The sequence below is a fragment of the Silurus aristotelis genome (genome assembly GCF_946808225.1).
Source record: "Silurus aristotelis genome assembly, chromosome: 12".
Classification (NCBI taxonomy): Eukaryota; Metazoa; Chordata; class Actinopteri; order Siluriformes; family Siluridae; genus Silurus; species Silurus aristotelis.
In genome coordinates this window covers 10,998,057-11,020,150 of record NC_139585.1, presented here as the reverse complement: position 1 = coordinate 11,020,150, position 22,094 = coordinate 10,998,057, and the positions used below count along the sequence as shown (strand labels likewise).

Sequence of the window (22,094 nt, the reverse complement as noted above, 5' to 3'; positions counted from 1 at the left end):
ATAAGTTTGTCTCTAATGAGCGAGCCGGTCGCGTCAGTGGCAAAGGAAAACTCTCTGAGATTGTATGAAGAAGAAACCTTGAGAGGAACCAGACTCAAATGTGAACCCATCCTAACCTGGGATGCACTAATGTCTATTCCTTATAGTTCCATTACTGTTGAGGTTTTTTCATGCAAACTCCAGTCCTATGTGATTGTAGCAGACTGTTTATATTAATTACAGTCCAAATCCATCCTCGCATTTCTTCAGTTGCTCAGTGACTAAATAGATCTTTAGGCTGTTCATGTGGAACCATCCTCACTGGTCTCCAGTTGAAGAGAATCAGGTGGATTGGAAAAGAAGAAATCGATATATATGGGATTCATGGGATGATGCTGAGAATTTGTATAGAAATCTTAGACATATGATTTTGTTTTTCAAATACTGTATTTTGTTTAATTTGTTTTTGCACATTCTGTTCTTTCCTTTTGTTTTTTTAATTTTTAATTCTTTAATTTATTTGCTTGTTTGCTAGCTTTGCCCTATTACACAAGAACTACCAAACAAAGTAGGTGTTTCCTGGACGACTTGTGGAGTCACCGCAAATAGGATTTAAACCCGCACCATTCGGGAGCCGGTAGACCTAGTTTTAATAATGACTACTATATATTATCTCTGGTCCAAAGGGAATCGCATTCAACCATTAGTGAATGTAGTTTTGCTGAACACTGGTAGTTTTGGTGCTTGACGGTACCTTGCTGCGCAGCTCGTCCTCTCTGGAGAAGTAAACAAATCGGATGCAGGCTCCCACCAGGTTCTCAATTAGCCGCACCGTGTCCAAGCGGGCCTGGAACTGTGACGACACCATGCCCATGAAAATCTGTCCGCTTAAAGCCTGGACACAGTCCTCCTTCTCCAAACCTTCCCCTATCCCCTCTGAAACATGGAAAATGAAGGTGATTATAAAAATAATTAAAATAAAAGATATTTGTGTTTTTTTGTTCATTTTTTTGCCAGCCCTAAGAGAGATTAAAAAACTTCTTCTCTGTCTCTCTCACCGTCTGAGCTCCAGCTGTTGCGGCGGCCACTGTGTTTAATGGGCGTAGTGCTGGGAAGCTCCACTCCGGAGAAGAGTGCTGGGCCGGGCGCTAGCTCCACACACTTCCCGTTTAGCTGGACCGACAGTGCTACCTGCATTGGTTTATATGCAAATGCAGAGCAGTAACCCGACAGGCATGCACGCTGGTAGAAATCCTGAACCTTCTTCCTGTAGGGGAAAAAAAAAAACCTACTCCTTATTCTGTATGAGGCGATTTTATATACACATGAACACAGATTGACTGTGTGTGTGTGTGTGTGTGTGTGTGTGTGTGTGTGTGTGTGTGTGTGTGTGTGTGTCTTGACCTGTCAGAGCCAGAGAGGGGGTAAATGTCGGTGCCATCCCAGAAGTCAGTGCAGGCCTCCAGGATGAGGTCAGCTGAGCCGTGGGAGAGCATCTGTACATTATCTGGAAGAAAAAAAAAAAGATTAGTGAAATGACCAGAGCAAAAAGAAAAAAAACAGGAAACAGGCAGACAGAGGCTAAAGTTTGCTCACTGGTTGTGCTCTCTCGCACTAGAAGGCTGATCAGATGACTAATAGGTGGCTGGCGCTTGGTGACATGTTGAACGCGGCGCGTGCACGTCTCACTTGCCTTGTCTCCGTTAGGCAGCTGGTACAAAGCCAAATGGTTCTCCTTGTTAAAGAGTTCTCGTGCTCCGGGAGTAAAACCTTAACAAGATCAGCAGCAGATAATAGTCAAAACAAAGAGCTCTAATTAAAATTATATGTTTTAAACACTAAATAAAACATAAAACTGGTAAAACAAATGAATAGAGAGCTCAATTTAATGCAATCTAGAACAACACTATATGGACAAAAGTATTGGGACACCTGACTTTACCAGCCATATGTGGTTCTTTCCCAAACTGTTCTCTCAAACCTGAAGGCACACAATTGGTGGTGTCTTTGGATGCATAAAAGCATAAAACGTTCCCTTCACTTCAACTAGGAGACCCAAAACTGTTCCAGCATGACGACACCACTGTGCATTGTGCAAAGCAAACTCCATGAAGAAATGCTTTGCATGGGTTGGAGTGGAAGATCTCCACTTATAGAGCTCTGAACTCAACCCTATTGAACACCTTTGGGATGAATGTAAAAACTGACTACACCCCAGGCCCTATTCACATCATCTACATCAGTACCTGACTTTACTAACACCCTCAACAAAATCTAGGGCAACAAGAGTGGAGGGAATTATAAGGGCGCATTGGGACTAAATGTGGAATGCGATTCTCAAAAAGCACATACTGTACTTATGACCAGGTGTCCGCAAACTTTTGGCAATATAGTGTATATTAAAGTACATTAATATGTGCTGTGCTACTTCGTATTTCTTCACCAGTGCAGTAACAGTGCTGAAATGCTTCTGTGCGTACAAGTTAACACGTTCACCTATGAGGCGAGACAGTTCGCAGAGGCCCCAGGGAACATGCACAGGAAGCACCGCCCCATGAGTCTCCTGCAGCGCCAAGTTGGACAGGTGGTCTGAGAAGCGGCACAGCTGCTGAGTGACTGGAGCGTTGCACAGGTTTAACATGATGTTCAATCCCAGCGGCTTTAGAGAGGACAGGTGGGCCTGCCAACCCGAGTCGTCAAACTGAATACTGACAGGGTTCTGCTGGTCCTGAGACAGACTCAGCATCTCCAGATGATAGTCACACACAAAGTCGTCCGCCTCGCACAGATCATCTCCGCACAGCTTTTGAAACACAAAAGAAATGTTAGCAAAATTTACAGTATGGGGAAAAAAGTCTATAGCTAATCAACTGAATCAAATAAATAAAGAAATAAAGAAAAAAACGCCCTTATGGGCTCACATTAGTGAACTAGAGCTGAAAAAATTCCTCTGGTAATTTGACTAATACGAATACAAAAAAACTTCATTTAGACCATTAACTACACACAGCGCAGGGTGTTTCCCTAATGGACCGTTATTACTGATGCACCACCCGCTAAACTCTGGACTGGTAAACAATGAAGATGCCGGAAAATGGAAAATTACAGAACGGGAGGATAAAAAGCGAGGGGCGAGAAGATTTAGGCCAAAAAAAAAAAAGAAGACAAACTTTCCAAAGATTGGGATAATTTCAAACTAAAACAAAGTGAACACAGTACAGTGCGTTTCTTTTTTTAATTTTTTTTTATTATAATTTTAAATTGATTTTGATATTCTTATTTGTTTTTTAATTTACATTTGCATTTTAATGTAATATGCCAAATAATGCACTAAATGGGTTTAAAGTTTCCACAGAAATTCCTATATGCAAATTTAACAATAAAAATTTAAATTTTTCTAAAAAGTAAACAAACGTCTTATTTTCTCTTGTATATTCAGTATTTCTCTTTAACAAAGAAAAAACTCTTTTTATTTGATTACTCGATTAATCTATGGAATAATCTATGGAATACTCGATTACTAAAATAATCGATAGCCGCAGCCCTATAGTGAAATAATACATGACATAATAGCAATTTTGCTAAATATGACCTGACAAAGGTCATTCTTACTTGCGACTTTTGGACTCTATTGTAAATACCAGAAGTTGATGCAAGAATTAATGACATCCAAGGTCCAGCCACTTCAACACACTACAAATCCACAGTGACAGTGCAGAGCTACGGAGCTAAAATCATTCATAAATATAAAAAACACCTGAGCGCTTAGCTCCTCTCCCCCCTCAGTGTCATGGCTGAAGCTGACATTGGAGCCTGATGGGTGTTTGGCGCGTGCGGTTTGAGGACCTCGGCGTGTTCGGTGCACGTCACACGAGCGGGCTGTATTCTGCGACACCTCGCTGGACTCCTGCTCATTAACTTGATGCACGACGGATTCAAACGTGTGCACGTTGAGGAGCGCCTCACCCTCCTGAGCCTACAGAGATGGCAGATCACAAGTCAGAAAAAAAATCAGTTGGGAACAACACAACCATCACCAGATTTTTGAACCAACATAAAGGATCTTATACATTTACATTTCAAAATTCCATACTTTCCCAGACTTCCCTAAAGATTTTTAAGACCATATTTAACATCTAAAATAATCATTTTAAATTGTAACTATAACATGAATTACGTTACAATCTCTAATGTATGTCAGAGTCAGAATCTCTGATGAATTCCATGTGTTTAGTCACATGATCGGGGTCACTGTATTGTCATTGCAACTGCTGCCTCGCAACGTAACAACTAATCACAGCTGTGCAGCTCCAGTCTAGAGCTGTTCTTCTGGCAGCGCTAAGATTAACCACACCATTCGGCCATGTCAACACGAATACGTTTTCATTTGAAAATGCATATTTGGCCATCCGTCCACACTGAGGCTGCGTTTTCAATCAACGTTTCAGTCAGAGTTTTTAGTCGGTACCGCTAAGTTTCAAAGAGCCGGAAAGTAAATAAACAGCAGGCGCAGGTCGAAGCGTCTTACGGATTGCTCATGCCACGAGGAAGCCTGGGGACAAGGACTTTTTCAGACGTTTCGGTGTGGATAAGCAACTTTTGGGAAACCACTGAAAACAAAAGTGTGGGTTTTTAGACGAGAACAAAGTTTTCAAGTGTAGGTGTGGCCTTTCTATTATACGCAATATTTTTTTTTTGACAAATTCTTAATTATATAATTTAGAAAACCAAATAGGGCAAAAGTACGGAAAACACTGAAATGTTTGTGTCCTTTTAAAAGAAAATAAATAATAATAATAATCCAGACCTCGAAATCACTCAAATCAAATTCCATACTTTTTCCATACTTTTCCAAAATGCGTAAGAACCATGTGCTAATATCGATCTCACTGCACTGTACATTTCATGCCTTCCCATTTACCTCATCTCTGTCGTCCTCTCCTTCAGTACGACACAAAGAGTTAACCGACAGATCATCTCGGAGATCGTCCTGGCTGTCGTGAGGCGGCTCAACACGCCCGCTGAAGAACAGGACTGTCTCTGGACTAGGGTTGGGCCAGGACAGTACACCCTGCTTATCCACACAGCATAGAACCTGCAATGGTGACACACATCAATTTTCAGTTTCCGTGTCAGAACGAAAAATCATCACATTTGTGTAAAATACAAAAATGAGTTTCATTAGTGACTTAAAGAAAACATACCGCATGGAAAAGCAAAATCATTGTTCATGAAAAAAAGCAATCTGTGCAAGTTGAGTTGAATTTTTTCTAACATTGTGAGACAGAAGGAGGCACTGACCGTGACTGAACCCAGGTTGCGCAGCAGGCTCGAGGTATAACACAGTGTCTGAGACTCTCCTTTCAGAACACCAACGAAGTGTCTCCACACACAGCGCAGCATTTCCTAAACGCAGACACACACAGTTTTGAATTGGTCAGTTCAATCTGCAGAGAAAATAAAATAAAATAAAAAAAAACATATACAAAAAAACATTAACATCTAGATTTATACAGCGGACTCACTCGTTTCGAATTATAAGAGATGCATGCACCTGCCTTCAACAAATCTGCAGAACAAACCTGATACAGAAGGACCGATTAGGCTGGTGAAGGGGAAACCATAATGAATCGGCCCCTTCCAAATATACGCCAACACAATATTTATACCGACTCTGATTTCTATACTAAATTTGTAACATTAACGTTGTAAAATTGATGAAACTTTTATTTATTTATTTTTTAGTAGAGAAGGTCCTAGGACTCCCACTCAGATTGCTGTTTTCCATATTTTCCTGTGGGTTTCCTCTGAGTTCTCTAGTTTTCTCCCAAATGCATGCTGGTAGAGGGACTGGGCCTGGGTATGATTACGTGTGCGAATGTGTACGGTGCTCTTTGATAGACTGAAGTCCAGCATCTGACCAGAATGAAGTAATTACTAAAATGAATGACAGAATGAATGACTGCTGATTATCCACTGCTTAATGACACACCACATGGCCACTTGATTATTTATTTATTTTTTCTTAATTGAAAACTTACAAAAGAAGCATGGGACAAGGTTTATAAGGTAAACATCTGCTATACCAAACCAAGTTCACGAATGTGAAAGCATGAGAGTTTTTAAACAAATGAAGACACTGCATTTTACAAAAATAAAATAAATAAATACACCCATTAAAAATACAGTACCTAATATACCTATGCTGAATGTTTCATGCAACATCAACAAGTGCATACATTTCAATAGACTGCAGCAGCAAAACCATATAAGATGAGGATGAAGATGCCAAAAACCCAACAATACTGCACAAATACAAGTCCATCTATCTATTCATGCATTACGACCATCACCAGAACCTTTCAAATAATAATAATAATAATAATAATAAAAAAATTCATGCAAAGAATCACATGAATGTAAACCAACTGAAAGTAATGTGATGACAGACAGCTCATTCCCATACTGTCATCTCAGGACGTTCAGGCAGCAGTGAGAACGGGACAAAATCATGCAGAGTGTGAGTGTGACTGGTGCAGGACCTGCATGAGCACCAAAACGACAAGCTAAAATAAATCAACAAAACACACCTCATAAAACTTTAGCCCTTAGTATGGCAATATCAGTTGGGCAAGATGGAAAGATAAACATTACACAAGCAAAAGGAATGAATGAACAAAACAGCAACAAATACCAGTGTAAGATTACCATATTTTCCAGCAGTTCTGGAACAAACCTCTCAAAATTCCATCTGCTTCTGAGAATACAACGTTTTAAACATATCTACTGGAGTAGCGTTGTTTATTTTTTGTCCTGTAAGCGCTCTGCTGTATTGCCTTCTGAACCGAGACCTTTATTTATTATTGTCGGTCAGATCACTGTTGCTATAGTAACGGTAATCTCTACTACTACAGGTGAGAAACGATTCCTTTGTCTTTCGAATAAACGCAAGAGACACAACAGCTTTCGGTTATTCGCGTTTACTGTAAAGCACAAATAATACGTTTGATCTTACAGTCTTATGAGTTTGATTTATTAAATACTGCTATTTCAGTCTTAATTCTTCAAAACAGATAAAGTTAGATTTTGTAATTAAATCATTTCCCCTACACCTTTATTTTAGTCCAGAAAATATGGTAAGCCAATATTTATGTGTAAATACATAAGCAAGTAAGTAAAAAGGGAAGAAAATAACTGAATATGTGAGGCTCGTGGTGGTGATGGTGGTTCTATCCAGAGCAGGGGGGGAGGAGAGGGTGAGAAGGAGGAATACAGAGGATGTACCTGGGAGGACACCACTTCCGTGTAGCTGCTTAGAGTGTCCTCAGAGAACTTAGCCAGCTGGGACGAGAGAAGAGGCGGATTAAATCCTGTCTGGAGGCGCCAGAGTCTCGTCACTCACCTTTGCTCTCATGGAACACTAATCCTTCCTGCTGCTTATCTAAGCTGAAGTCAACATCTAGCCAATCAATCTAGTAAAATCAATGTGCACGCCACATACACCGTGCAGGGGCTCTGTTACTGAGGAGCTGGAGCAAGAGTTTTATGAAAAGAAAGTTGACCCCATGCCAGCTTCTATGGCTACGTCCATGGCAAAAGCCAGGTTAGTTATACAAAAATAAAAAAAAATAAAAAAAAAGATGTTAAAGAATAATTTTTTGCTAAAAACTTTAAGACTACATTTGGATTACATTTTTTTTTCAAAAGAATCAACAAAATAAAAAGTTTCTCAAATGTGCATAAGTATTACAGTCCAGCAAAATACATTTAATGGAAATTGGATTGTGACAGGAGACACACTGGCAACCTACTTTCCTGATCTCAGTCTGATTATTAGCTCGGGATTCTGTCATCAACTAGAAACTATTATTTCTATTTCCTTTCTTTACTGCAATCTTTCTGGTTTGACCTGGACTACATCGTGCGAGGGTGAGGAAGTACATGTACCAATGCCCCTAGCTTCCGCTCGTTGAAAGCAAACAGAGATAGAGAATGAGTAGGAGCTTCTTCCCGCAGGCCATTCGGTGTCTAAACCAGGAGACACCCAGCAACTAGTACCTGAAATTCTCTCTCTGTCTCACCTTTCCATCGCTGCACAATTATTTTTGCACTATTGCATATGTCACTTTAACTCCGGACTCGCACAGTGTCACTTTTTGTCACCTTATACCAGCACATGGGCACTTTCAATGCAAATCACACTGGATCACTTTAATCTGTACTTCTTTTTTTTTTTTTTATCTCATATACATATGTGTGTATATATACACACAGTACAGACCAAAAGTTTGGACACACCTTCTCATTCAAAGAGTTTTCTTTATTTTCATGACTATGAAAATTGTAGAGTCACACTGAAGACATCAAGGGCTATTTGACCAAGAAGGAGAGTGATGGGGTGCTGCGCCAGATGACCTGGCCTCCACAGTCACCGGACCTGAACCCAATCGAGATGGTTTAGGGGTGAGCTGGACCGCAGAGTGAAGGCAAAAGGGCCAACAAGTGCCAAGCATCTCTCGGGGAACTCCTTCAAGACTGTTGGAAGACCATTTCAGGTGACTACCTCTTGAAGCTCATCAAGAGAATGCCAAGAGTGTGCAAAGCAGTAATCAAAGCAAAAGGTGGCTACTTTGAAGAACCTAGAATGTGACATTTTTCAGTTGTTTCACACTTTTTTGTTATGTATATAATTCCATATATAATTCCACATGTGTTCATTCATAGTTTTGATGCCTTCAGTGTGAATCTACAATTTTCATAGTCATGAAAATAAAGAAAACTCTTTGAATGAGAAGGTGTGTCCATATACACACACACACACACACACACACACACACACACACACACACACACACACACACACACACACACACACACACACACACACACAAAACCTTATTTCATACATTTTATTTGTAACTACTATTTTATTTATTCATTTGATTTTTTTTATCAAATGTGTTAAATGTGTATGTGACGAACAAAATTTGAATTTGATATTTGTCAATATGCTGGTCATTTTATTTATTTTGTTTTGTAAACATTAAATTAACTATAAACTATATGAATCCAGTATTTATAGCATGCTTTATAAAGGATTTATTGTGGTCATGTGTTATTTTTTATTTGAATTTTTGAAGTTAGATGAGATACTGGTATGACTATAAAGAGAGAATTGCGATCTTCAACAGCTTTCTGTAAAATGCAAACCTTTGACTAATCACAATGATCCTAATGTGAATGCCATTATTCTAACTGTGCCCTAATACGATGCTCAGTAGTGGAGCTCTGAGGATGTTATTCTATTTGGCTTATAACATAAAAACATCACAATTCCAACCCACTTAAAGTGGTTTTGTTACCAAGGAGACACCACTGTCAATCCTGATGCATGCATATACAGCCAAAAGTTTGTGAACACCCAGCCACCACTTTTTTGGTTGTAAACTATAATATATCTGATACAGCCACACAGCCGAATACTAGTGGCACTATTGGTTAACGCTTATTAAGTGAAAGTGTCACGCCCGAGTCGTTTATATCACCGAAAATCAGGTGTTAGTGAATCAGAGCAATGACTGGAGCTCACCAGGCCTGTCGGAGAGCTGCGGCTGAATTCTGCTAACACTCGCGCCTCTCCGTAAGCGATGACCAAAACCCACATGACAGGAAATAGCAGAGGTAGAATGGGCAGCACTCCCATCATCTACATACCGCAGGAAGAGAGAACAACCATAATTATAATCACACGCATTCTAATACAATAGGGAAGTCCTGTGAACTCATCTAGGACTAGCAGAGAACTAGAGCTTTACCTGCAGCTGAAAGAAGTTGAATTGCCCTGGAGTTAAACCGGGAGTCCCGCAAAAATAGCGGATTGTATTCACAGTAAAAAATGCCATCTAGGAAATAAAAAAACAAAAAAAATAATGTTTTAGAAATATATTAACAGCGTAAAAAATGTATTTCGAGAAGATTCTTTTTGACATACCAGCACAGCAGGGCATGCAAACTTGGCTATAAGGGACTGCACCGTGAAGCGTTCGTTATCAAGAGCCGTGAGTGGTCGTGAGAGAGCGAGATCGAGACTGTTCCTGTTTGGGGGAGAGGAGGTTATTGAAACAGACAGAAGAAAAATGAATGATATAATCTCATGGCACATGCTCACTGTATGCAGCATGAACATTTCAAACAAACAAATCTTGCCAAGTCAGTTTATAATTTTTTGCATTATAACATCTTAATCATTAATTCACCGGCTTTCACTCCACATAAGCTCCTTCAATGTTATATTAATATCCATGCAGATATTGCAAGACAAATCCTTAGATGGTTGAACAAGAACTTGATATACACGGATCATTCATGTCATTATGGCTACTGATCAGGCATAACTTTAACTTCTTCAGTAATTTGAGCTTCAGGAGTTTGTCCTCTTCAGGAGGAGCCTTCGCTCCACACCTGCATCAGTGAGCCTCGTCCGCCCATGACCCTCTCACCAGTTCACCACTGTTCGTTCCATGGACAACTGAGTCGTCTAGACGTCACTATTTGGCCCTTGTCAAACTCGTTTAAATCCTTACGCTTGCTCATTCTTCCTGCTTCAAACACGTCAACTTTGAGGAAAAAATTTTCACTTGCTGCCTAATATATCCCACCCACTAACAGGTGCCATGATGAAGAGATAATCAGTGTTCTTCACTTTACCGCTCATAATGTTAAAATGTCATAATATTATGCCTGCTCAGTGTAGAGCTAGCTTTCAGAGTACAAACTGTAAGCTACACCTGATCTTCTCCTTCTCTCCACCTGATCTTCTCCGTCTCCTTCTCTCCACCTGATCTTCTCCGTCTCCTTCTCTCCACCTGATCTTCTCCGTCTCCTTCTCTCCACCTGATCTTCTCCGTCTCCTTCTCTCCACCTGATCTTCTCCGTCTCCTTCTCTCCACCTGATCTTCTCCGTCTCCTTCTCTCCACCTGATCTTCTCCGTCTCCTTCTCTCCACCTGATCTTCTCCGTCTCCTTCTCTCCACCTGATCTTCTCCGTCTCCTTCTCTCCACCTGATCTTCTCCGTCTCCTTCTCTCCACCTGATCTTCTCCGTCTCCTTCTCTCCACCTGATCTTCTCCGTCTCCTTCTCTCCACCTGATCTTCTCCGTCTCCTTCTCTTCACCTGATCTTCTCCGTCTCCTTCTCTTCACCTGATCTTCTCCGTCTCCTTCTCTTCACCTGATCTTCTCCGTCTCCTTCTCTTCACCTGATCTTCTCCGTCTCTTTCTCTTCACCTGATCTTCTCCTTCTCTTCACCTGATCTTCTCCTTCTCTTCACCTGATCTTCTCCTTCTCTTCACCTGATCTTCTCCTTCTCTTCACCTGAAATTCTGTTAAGCTGCTTTGAGACAATGTCTGTTGTGAAAAGCTCTATAGAAATAAACTTGACTTGACTTGAAAAACACCCCTGTAACAATTTCAACCAATGTCAAACACACACACACACACACACACACACACACACACACACACACACACACACACACACACACACACACACACACACACACACACACACACACAAAACCTCTACTGAAAAACACAAGCATTTGAACAAAAACATTCCGACATGCACATCAAGATTAATAGGAATAATATAATGAATACACTAGTCCTTGTTTCCTGTTGGAAATGACCTGATATTGTCGAGAATGGGGGTGCGCACCACCCTGAAGAGGCGGTGCTTCTGGGGGCTGTGTGGTCCCTTCCTATTATTTCCTCGAGGAGATGGAGGAGGGGAGAACGGTGGAAACAGATCTCCGGGCTCCAGCACAATGTGTTCATCATCCTAGAAAGAGGCATGTGAAAGTAAGAGAGGCAGGGAAGGTCATGTCGCACGGCCAAGGAGAGATATGTTTGTTATATCACTAGATCACATCAGCAAACACACAAAGCCTCTGTAAACCACAGGAAATTAGAGACTATCATAAAAATCACCTTAATGCCTCTAAGAGAGACGAATGCTTCCTGGCCTGGCCTGAGTGCAATGATGTCGCCTTCCACCAACAAGCTGACAGGAAGGTTAACCAACTGCTCATCACGGTATGTCCAGTGCAAACACCAGGATGGCGAGGAAGGTGTGTACAGGTCAGGGTATCGAGAAGAGGCCCATCGGATTGGCTGTCCTTCACTTCCTTCCAAGTGATCTAATAAAGATCGAGTCAAAATATCAGCTCTGTGAATTCTTCCAGGTTCCTTCCTAAAATCTATTGATTTTATAATATAAAAGTGTAAACCATTCCTTACTGTTTAGATCCGAAATGATGGATTTCAGCCTCTGCACCATCTCGCTCTTCTTCAGTCTCTGCTGACGTCCGATAAGGACGAGGTTAAGCAGGAGCAGGAGAAAGAGCGCTCCTGCATTCACCAATTCTATGCCATCGCTGATAAGACAGAGGACAATTTAAAAACAATCACGTATTAAAAATCTTATCCGAACATTTTGTTTTTTTTGGGTCTGAGTGTCTAAAAATCAGCCCCCACTCAATATGGTAAAAAGACCATATTAACAGTATAGTGCATTTCAAAGGCAGAGCGGACATGAATTCAATTAGAAACACTGATGTGTCCATCAACACACTGATAAACACAAAAATGGTTTAAAAAATTAATAATAAAGAAATATAAATTTAAAAAAAGATTTCTGGTAGTGTTTTACTTAGAAATTAAAGAAATACAATGTTAAATAATGCATCAGCGATAATTAGAAAAAGCTTGAATTTAGTAAACCGATCCAATATTTCATTAATAGCATTTTTTTATTATTTGATTGCGATAAACACAACCGAGGTTTATGAACCTCGAACCCATATGCACTTAAAGCATGCAGCTGCATTCGCACGTAGCTATTTTGAAGCTTTCGTTTTTAGTAAAACCCTAACCCTGGAATTATCAGTCAAAAGAACAAAAAGAACTACAAGATTAAATAATGTGTTTTGAGGTATATGAGGTTTAATTATGTTTTATTTTTTATTTTAACCTCCTAAGACCTGAGCTTTGGTTTGGCTTGCATTTTAGATTCCTTCCAGTTATTTGGGGTTAGGAAGAACCAATAATTATAATAACCATATATTTTCTTTGAACATGAAGCTCTTCTTGGAAAAAAAAATTATGTCACTTATGTGGACACTCGGTCTGTATCTACAGAAAACAATAAAGACACCATTGTGCACAATGTCCACGTATGTGGACACCCTCGTAGGAGGTTAATAGTATAACCATAATCTTAATCATAAGAATAATGATAGATACATTTGACTGTATTCAATATGTTTTTGTGACATATTTTGGGCAAAAAAGTACAATATAAATGTGGAAACCGGAATTTTTTAAATATGTTGAATTGTTTTGGTAAAATTTCGAACATTTGTGTAAGCAAGCCGTTATCCGGAAGTACTGCTATTGCAGACAAGTAAAACCTGCTTATCTACAGTTGGTATGATGCACGCTTTCCTACATAAACTGGGTGCCCATATTTAGTCCATATTTACCCACTTTATGATCCAATCAGTGGCCTAGCTTGTGTTTGTTATAGTAATTCTAGCACCCAGAAGCAGGTGGATTTAAGACACCCCCCCCTCAACCTAACTCACCTGCCCTTTGGCTGCTTGTCTTTGCAGCACAGTAAACCAATCACTACAAGCAATGTGAAAGCAGCTCCAGGCCAATGGAAACAGGAGTGACGGTCGTTATGGTGGAGGAAACTCTTTGCCCACAGCTCCTGCGTAAATCAAAATATAGCTGAAACCAGCGGCACGAAGATCCGTCATACACACTCGAGCAAAACAGAGCAGTCCTGGAGTGAATTACCTTGATGGTGCATCTACGCTGGCTGGGCTTCTGATGCTGCTCCAGAAGGTTGGAGAGCTGATCCCGGAGTGTTCCTAAAGCCTGGGCCGTGGTCAGACCCAGTGCTGTCGCTCCATCCTCCTTAAATAAAAAAATGTTACAACACACATACAATTACATCCATCATAACGTTTAATGATCCACTTAAATCATGTCTAATTACTCACATGAATAATTGAATTACATTTTTCTTACACCGAGGGAAAAATTACAAAAAATGAGGGATGGTGATTCGGGAAGTATTCGATAGCCTAGTTTGATAAGTTATGCCTTGAAGAAAATTCCAAGATACAAAAGTATTGAAACACCTGCCTTTCCCAGCCATATGTGGCTCTTTCTCAAACTGTTACAAGAAAGTTGGAGGCACACAATTGTATAAGTATTTGGTAGCAGTAGCATCTATATTTGACTTCACTTGAACTAGGAAGCCCAGGCGCACAATATAAGCCAGTTGAATGGAACATCTTGCGTGGCCTTGAGTGACCTTTAGGATGAACTGGGTTGACCCTACAACAGTGCCTAGCTTCAAATCTCCACAAACATACTCAAAACTACATGTGGAATGGGATGTTTAAACAGCACATATGAATCTACATACATATCTAAAGAAAATACATAAAAAAAAAAAAAAAAAAAGTTATTCTTGATTCTTAGGTAGCATTTATGAAACAATTTAACAAACAAACAAAATAATAATAATAATAACACAAAGCAATAAAATACTGTCCAGGCATACATTACACAGTACAATTTCATATTTTAGACAGACTTTACCACGTTACAAAACAAGCCCATGGGTTGAGTTCATCACTATTTGCAAGCATCACTTTATCTACATGGATGAACATTCTCTGTTTGGGAAGTTACACAGGCTTTCAGAAGAGTGTGTGAGAGTTTAGCATTATTTATTCATGTTGGTGAGTGAAACTCTTTAGTCAGCCTGTTCTCAATGTATTCAAAATCAAATGACAAAAGATTTGACATATAAAATTACATGGGATTTGATGCAAAATTGAAAACAAATCGAACACGTCTGGTATGAAGAGAGCACGGCAACTGCATTTGCAATTCGACGCTGCAATGCATAATTAACCATGCATTGAATTTCGATGCTCATGTCAGGAAGTTCTTTTCATTGCGGGAGCAAGGCTACAAGGAAACGGGGAAAGAAAAAAAAGGGAAAGAAAAAAAGCTCACTGCCTGATAAGGCCAGAAAGAGGAGAGTGCGTTCCCACAGTATCCTCTTGCGCGACTTTGAAATCGCACTCCCACTTGTGTATTAGCCCTGCTCACACTGGAGCCACGGAGCAACCGTCTATAAATAAACACGACGGTTTCCCACAGAGGCTAAAGAGAGAGAGAGGGAGTTAAAACCCAAAAAGAATGAAAGATGTGCAAACATCTGCAGGTTTGATGTCCATCTAGGATCCTTACACCCTCGCTCACTCTTTTGTTGCCTCTCTTACATACATACGCAGACCCTATAAACAGTCGAGGTTGATTGTGCCCTCCTCATTGAAAAACATGGACGTACAGACAATTGAGGCGAATAACAAGCACAGATTTTCGACAGGACATCACACATCCTACTCTCACATTATCCTTCCAGAAGTGAGTTGCATCTTTCAGGGTCATGGCCAAGTCTGTGGGTGAGGCTGTTAAGCCGACGCAACACTTTGTGTGCCAGCGTGTGTGTGTGTGTGTGTGTGTGTGTGTAGGTCAGGACAGGGTGTTGGGCAAAGTGGAAGGCTGCTGGATAATGCATGATGCTGTTTCAGCATACAGACTATAAGGTCCAGCCACCACGTGTCTGCCCCTGAGCGATAAGCCCTAGGAAAACGTCCACGGTGTCAAAACTTCCCCTGCTACAAACCTATTGTGCAGTGTTGTAAAATACGACTGTCAACTACGTTAAACTATGTTTAAAATTATTATTTTTTTATTTAAAACTTTAACGTGAGCACGGACACGGACAGACGGCAGAGGAAGGCTCAGACAGGCTACAAAAAAGAAGCCCGTACGCCTCTGCATAGCAAACATTCACTCGTATCAGCAAACGCAGCACTTTGCTGTCTCAGCGGCGCCGCTGTGAGCTGGAAAGCAAATGATGGACTGGCAGCATCCTCAGTGACCCCTGTGTCCCAGACTGAGCTTTCAGCTCTACTGCTTTACCTTTTAACAGCTCAGAATTCAATCAACAAGCAGTAGCCAGACAAGCTGAGGATTAATACAACTGATCCAGAGCTTCAGGAGCACACTTTAATTAGAGATGAGATTCATTTCCCTGCAAGTTTATTAGAAAGATTCTCGCGTCATACTTTGAGACAATTTTTTATCTATTTTCATCATGTTAGTAGTTGAAAGTGACCAGGAACAATCACTTCAGCAGATATATCTCAAATACATATTAGGGCTGCAACTAGCGATCATTTTGATAATCGATTAATCGGACGATTGTTTTTCCGATTGATCAGATATACATTTTTTTTTTTTTTTTGCTTATTATAACTATATAAAACCCTTATTCAGGGTATTTGTGCATAAAACTGTGCTTAAAAAATGAACTGTTTTTAATTAAGACATTTTTAAAGCTTATAGGGGCTGCTTGCTGAGGTGTGCATAAGGGATTTTAAATAAATTGCCCTGATTAATCGATTACCAAAATAATCGTTTGTTGCAGCCCTAATCGAATCCATCACCGTTGCGAGCGAGCTGATTGCGCAACCTGATGCTCACGAGTCCCACCAGAACCAGTAAAACTGTCCCGAATATAGCGAATATCTTCGAATATAGCACTCGATTATACGATACCATTTTCACACCAGGAGGATTATAGTTTTTTACGCACAGTGTTGAGGTTTCGCCTTCAACTGTGACTCCAGTGCGTTTTCTTGTGCTCGTGCATCACTGTGGTACTTCCATACAACACAAGCTCCGCTTTGCATAACTTGCAGTTTACAGTGTGCATTGTAGAGTTTAATATAAAATGCTCCAATACCTTGGATGAGTTGTGACGCACATTATTTCCTGATGCTGGTTGACCCTGTACTCTCCACCATTTCGCAAGCGGCCGTGGCATCTTACCGTCACGCAAACACGTAACTTGAGCAGCTCAACTAATTGATAATGGCATTTGTTGGCAACGAATTCCATCATCAATTATTATCAATTTTATCATTTAGTTGTTGCAGCCCTAATATATATATATATATATATATATATATACACACATACACACACACACACACACACACATATATATCTAAAATGTACTTTTGCAAATTACACATTGAATTTTATACCATTACTAATAGATACGGTGAAATACATTGTTGACATTTCAGCATAAGTTGGTCTAAAGGCATGTCGATTTGCATTTCCACAATTCTAATCAATCCACAAGTTTTTTGCACATCCGCTAAAAACTACCAACTAAAACCTCCAAATAGCTTTTTCTGAAATACATCTTTTTTTCATGTTCTATGAAAATACAATGACTTTAGAGATCAAAGAACAATAATTTTGTTTTATATCACACGACTTGTTCTTTGATCTCTAAAATCATGCCAGACAGACTAATAGCAGTTTTATAATAAGACCACAACTCGTAGATTCACTAAGATTTCTGAGGCCCCAAACAGGACGCAGTGTCATTAAAGGCACAGTCCAGTTCTCTTTATTAACACCAATCTAAACTGTGCTACTGTAATCTTGTATCCTCACACTGCAAATAAATGCTGACTATTCGGAATATGATGCTCATTTATTCATTTATTAAAAAACTTTCTTTCGGCTTCTCCCGTTAGGGGTCGCCACAGCGGATCCTCCGCACGTTTGATTTGGCACATGTTTTACGCTGGATGCCCTTCCTAATGCAACCTTCCCCAATTTATCCGGGCTTGGGACCGGCACTAAGAGTGGCTGGGGATGGTTCCCTGACCGGGGATCGAACCCGGGTCGCAGCGGTGAGAGCGCTGCATCTTAACCACTAGACCACCAGGGGACCTCATTTATTAATCTGCAGTAATGTATTTTTTCCAAAACATGGCACAAACTACTAATCTAAATGTTCCAAATAGAGAAAAGTAAACAGGGGGGAAACCCCCCCAAAAATAATTATTCAAAAGTTTCATTTCGCTGGACAATAATTTCAATTCAATAACAATTCAGTAAGCGAGATTTTTCTCGTAATAACAAATCAACAAACAATACAGAACCTCTGCTGCGTGAAAGGTTACACACAGACAAAATCTGATTAGACCAAACTGTAAAATCAGGTATCAGAGAAAGTACAGTGATCTGAATTGCTGATCAGTAAGTCATGAGCTGAATCTCAGTGCAGTCAAGCTGCCCCTGTTGGTCCTTTGAGTAATTGCTGACAATTAGACACCTCAATTGTGAGCTGCTTTGAATAAAAGGCGACTCTGGAACCTACCTGCATCTTATCATGGAGCTCCATGGTGACCCGCGCGCTCTCACCATGCTCCGCGGGGAGAGGCGGCGCCGGTGGTCAGGCCCGAGTCCCGTTCCGCTGCTGGTACACGTGTCTGCCAAACTTGAAACTGTACTGCCAGTGTGAGAGGAGAAAGAGCAGCCTCGCTCTGAGAGACTGTGTGCAGCGAACGTCGGCCTCAGCTGCTGCTTCTACTTCCACTACAGTGCTTTATAACGAGCCAGAATTACTCCCACGGGCCGTAACCGCTTCCCTGTGAAGGAATAAAAAAAAAAAAAGGACATCAGCTCTGGCAATTAAATGTAATTCACAGAGCCAAAAATGATCCAACATTTAGCTTATAATCTTGAAAATTAAAATGATATGAAAAGCGTTGTTTCATAGAAGTACAAATTCCAGATCCACTTCGGAAAACGGGAGAGATCCCACTTCCTAAACAGAAGAGGTCCGAACGTTAATCCAGCATGTGATACATCTTCTGAGAAGCCAAGAAGACAATTCTCAGCACACATTTACTGCAAAGTTATGCCAAAAATCAGAAGTATGAAGGCAACATGCATTGAAACAAGTTCTGTCCTGCGATCTGTGCCGCCAGGATGGTCCCTAGGATGCAGGTAAGACCCTCATACAAGCAACACAGACTCTTGTTTTAAACGTATAGTTACCCAGTGAACACTTAGGTCTAGTATGTTCACTTAAAATTTGCATATCAAATGCTTAGGAAAATGTTTACCCGCCTCCTTTGTCTCATCCACTGACGAGAGAGAGAGAGAGAGAGAGAGAGAGAGAGAGAGAGAGAGAGAGAGAGAGAGAGAGAGAGAGAGAGAGAGAGAGAAGACAGATTTTCACTAAGCACTTTCTTACTTGTGCATGCACGTGTAAATGTTGCCTCCATGCTGGAGCGGCACACAACCGACTGCCGCACGACTACACGCACACACACATTTGTGCTAGAAAAAGAAATAACCTCATGTGATGACAGTAAAACATTTACAGATCAAGAAAGAAAACAATACAGAACCGTGCAGCGTAAAACTGCCATGAAACGGCCTGAACGGCATGACGGAGAAAATGAAGGACAGAGCCATCGAAGAAACATTGGCAGCAAGGATACACAGAATCTTCCTCACCCCAGAACTTTCTTTTATTTTGATAAGCGAGAGCGTTACCTCATCCTGAAGGTTTCTGCATGTGCAAAATATGCGCCACGCTAGAGCTTTTGCGGTATTGGATTCAAAGGCTCGCTCATGAACTTCCATTCCGATTCAATTTCAGTTTTATAGCACTTTTAACAACACAGACACCGTCTCAAACACTGTAGTTTTACACAGATAAAGCGGAATGCACACATTTAATGCCTAAGAGTTTATCCCTAATGAGTGAGCCAGTGGTAACTGTGGCAGGAAATGAATAACTAAGGAAGAAACACTAAAAGAAACCAAACTCAAAGAGGAAACATCATCATCATCTGGGGAACCCTGAAAGTCCATTCTGCACAATTCTGATTTTTATATTATTGATTATTTGTAACTTTAACTGTCCGGTTTGAGTGCGTCTATGACCATGACAGCATCAGATTCATGTTCGTGGCTCACACGAGGGTACCCAAAGTGTTCAACTGTTAAAGCTCATCCACCACAAGGCGATTGTGCATGCTGAGATGCTTTGTGCATGCTGAGATGCTTTGTGCATGCTGAGATGCTTTGTGCATGCTGAGATGCTTTGTGCATGCTGAGATGCTTTGTGCATGCTGAGATGTTTGTATAGAGTGAGTGTTTTGAGTTATCTGTCCTGTTTTTTTTGTAATTAACACCATTCTGTGTAAACTCCAGAGCAGAGACGCCCAAACTGATGTGATGCCAAATATAAGAAGAGAGGAAAATGCCATTTGGGGAAACTAAATACAGACCAGCTTCATGACTCTCATGTCTTAGAGGTCACTGAATAGCTGTGTTAGGCTTTGGAAACTATCGTACAATAAATCGGATTGTTTCTCATTGTAGTCCAAGTTTCACTGAACTAGAACTTCTAAAATAAAACTGCAATACCTAAGTAGATGAAAGACTCATGTTATCTATTTATTTATTTCATATTTTAACATAAATAAAAGGATATATGCCAATGTTTATTTTAATATAATCTTTTGTATAACCTAACATTTTTATATATATTTTTTTTAACATGGTCCTCAATCAAGATTTTTGGCATACGAAAAAGTTTGGGCATCTCTGATCTCGAGACTGTTTGTATGTAAAAATCCCAACAGATCTTTGGTTTATGAAATACTCACACCCGCACGTCTCCTACAACCAACAACTCTTCGATGAAAGTCACACTTTTTCACTATTCCTACGTGTGATGTGAACATTAGAAGATGCTTGTCAAGTGTAACTGAATGCTTTTATGCATTGTGAAAATACCTGCAGGCCTGTACAGGGGCTCTGAATAAAGCAGATAATGAATGTATATACTTGAAATTAATAAAATAGCATTTAATAGAATGCAATACTCCCATACTTTCCAACTACAACCAACTATTATTGCATTATAATATATTTACATAAACCTGAACAATGAGCACAGACAAGACCAAGAAGAGGTCAGACACATTCTTTACTAACTAGTCAAGACTTGCTGGATTGTTATTAGTATAAGTTACAACATGTTTATAAACCAGATGTTTTTTTATATATCCAGTGCACATCTGGCCAGGTGTAGCACCTACACATATCACTTAATACTATGTAGCTTTAACAGTAAATCTAAATGTTACAGGACAATCACTCCAGCAATTGAACAGGCTAGTTATAGATAAGCTAGTTATAGAAATAGACGATAAATATTTCAAGCATCCACTTTAAATAAAATACTTTAAACACTTTTAATAAGCGACCAAAACGCACAAAATACGTTATCAGATTTGTTTTCCCTTTTGCTGGTTGGACACTGTAGTATTAATATCCATGCTGTGGTCGTATCCCAAACGGGGTTCTGTTTACTATTTAGTGCACAACATATACGTTATTTCATCACCTATAAAGTGCCCTTAAACAGTGAACACGCCGCGGTTTGGACGTCTTGCCCTCTGTGTCCCACAGCTAGCGAGCTGCACCTCTGAGCTCCAGGGTTAATAAACTACTCCTAGACGCAGCATTGGCACGACAAAGCGAGCAAAACGGGCTTCTGCTAATAGTGTCAACTTACCGAACAGAGTAGTTACATCGTGAATAAGACCGTAGCATCATACGTTAGTCTCAGAGCCGAACTAACGCTGTGTATCTGTCCGCAAAACCTCGTACTCCATCCACTCCCTCCGAGCGGCCATGTTACAGACTCTAAACGCAGGGCGGGACTTGGGGGCTGGGAGCGCTTCCTCAGTCCCGTAAGCTAAAACTTAATTGGCTTAAAGCAATAAAAGGGCGGGGTTTTGTGTCTGTTCTTCGCTCTGATTGGTCGGAACAGAGCGAGCGTAAACGTAACCGACGTCACGTACAGTTGCGGCAGATGTATACTAGATACTCGAACCTGATTGGTCAGGACGTGTTGCGTAATATCTTATTAACAGCGGCCGGGATAGTAGTTCCGGCAATAAGGCAACTCACAGGTTAATATTAATGCGCTCATAGAATGCACCAAGCTACTTTGCACCACGGACTAGTTTCACCCAAGCCACTACCATACATTATAAGTTCCCCATCTGGTGGAATTCCCTTTATATATGACTAAATTATAATTTAAAGACTTTAAAAATGGCTCTTTTTAT

General features: G+C 40.4%; 1 protein-coding gene across 2 annotated transcripts in view; it reads right to left on the bottom strand.

Annotated features, from left to right (window-relative positions):
• Positions 1-21,686, bottom strand: part of tmem94 (transmembrane protein 94) — a 29,093-nt gene extending 7,407 nt beyond the window's left edge. The window contains exons 1-19 of one of the 2 annotated variants that reach the window (XM_083555815.1): positions 21,536-21,679; positions 18,314-18,584; positions 13,840-13,959; positions 13,623-13,750; positions 12,277-12,413; positions 11,968-12,176; positions 11,667-11,818; positions 9,971-10,073; positions 9,795-9,881; positions 9,569-9,685; positions 7,264-7,320; positions 5,281-5,385; positions 4,901-5,074; positions 3,737-3,955; positions 2,476-2,782; positions 1,576-1,749; positions 1,384-1,486; positions 1,038-1,246; positions 734-915 (exon numbers count right to left, since the gene is read on the bottom strand). In XM_083555815.1, coding sequence (XP_083411941.1) covers positions 734-915; positions 1,038-1,246; positions 1,384-1,486; positions 1,576-1,749; positions 2,476-2,782; positions 3,737-3,955; positions 4,901-5,074; positions 5,281-5,385; positions 7,264-7,320; positions 9,569-9,685; positions 9,795-9,881; positions 9,971-10,073; positions 11,667-11,818; positions 11,968-12,176; positions 12,277-12,413; positions 13,623-13,750; positions 13,840-13,959; positions 18,314-18,337 — 2,607 coding nt within the window. In that variant the 5' untranslated portion in view covers positions 18,338-18,584; positions 21,536-21,679. Of the gene's footprint in view, positions 1-733; positions 916-1,037; positions 1,247-1,383; positions 1,487-1,575; positions 1,750-2,475; positions 2,783-3,736; positions 3,956-4,900; positions 5,075-5,280; positions 5,386-7,263; positions 7,321-9,568; positions 9,686-9,794; positions 9,882-9,970; positions 10,074-11,666; positions 11,819-11,967; positions 12,177-12,276; positions 12,414-13,622; positions 13,751-13,839; positions 13,960-18,313; positions 18,585-21,535 lie in introns of both variants that reach the window. The other variant, XM_083555816.1, reaches the window with a different exon arrangement.
• Positions 21,687-22,094: the final 408 nt, after the last annotated feature.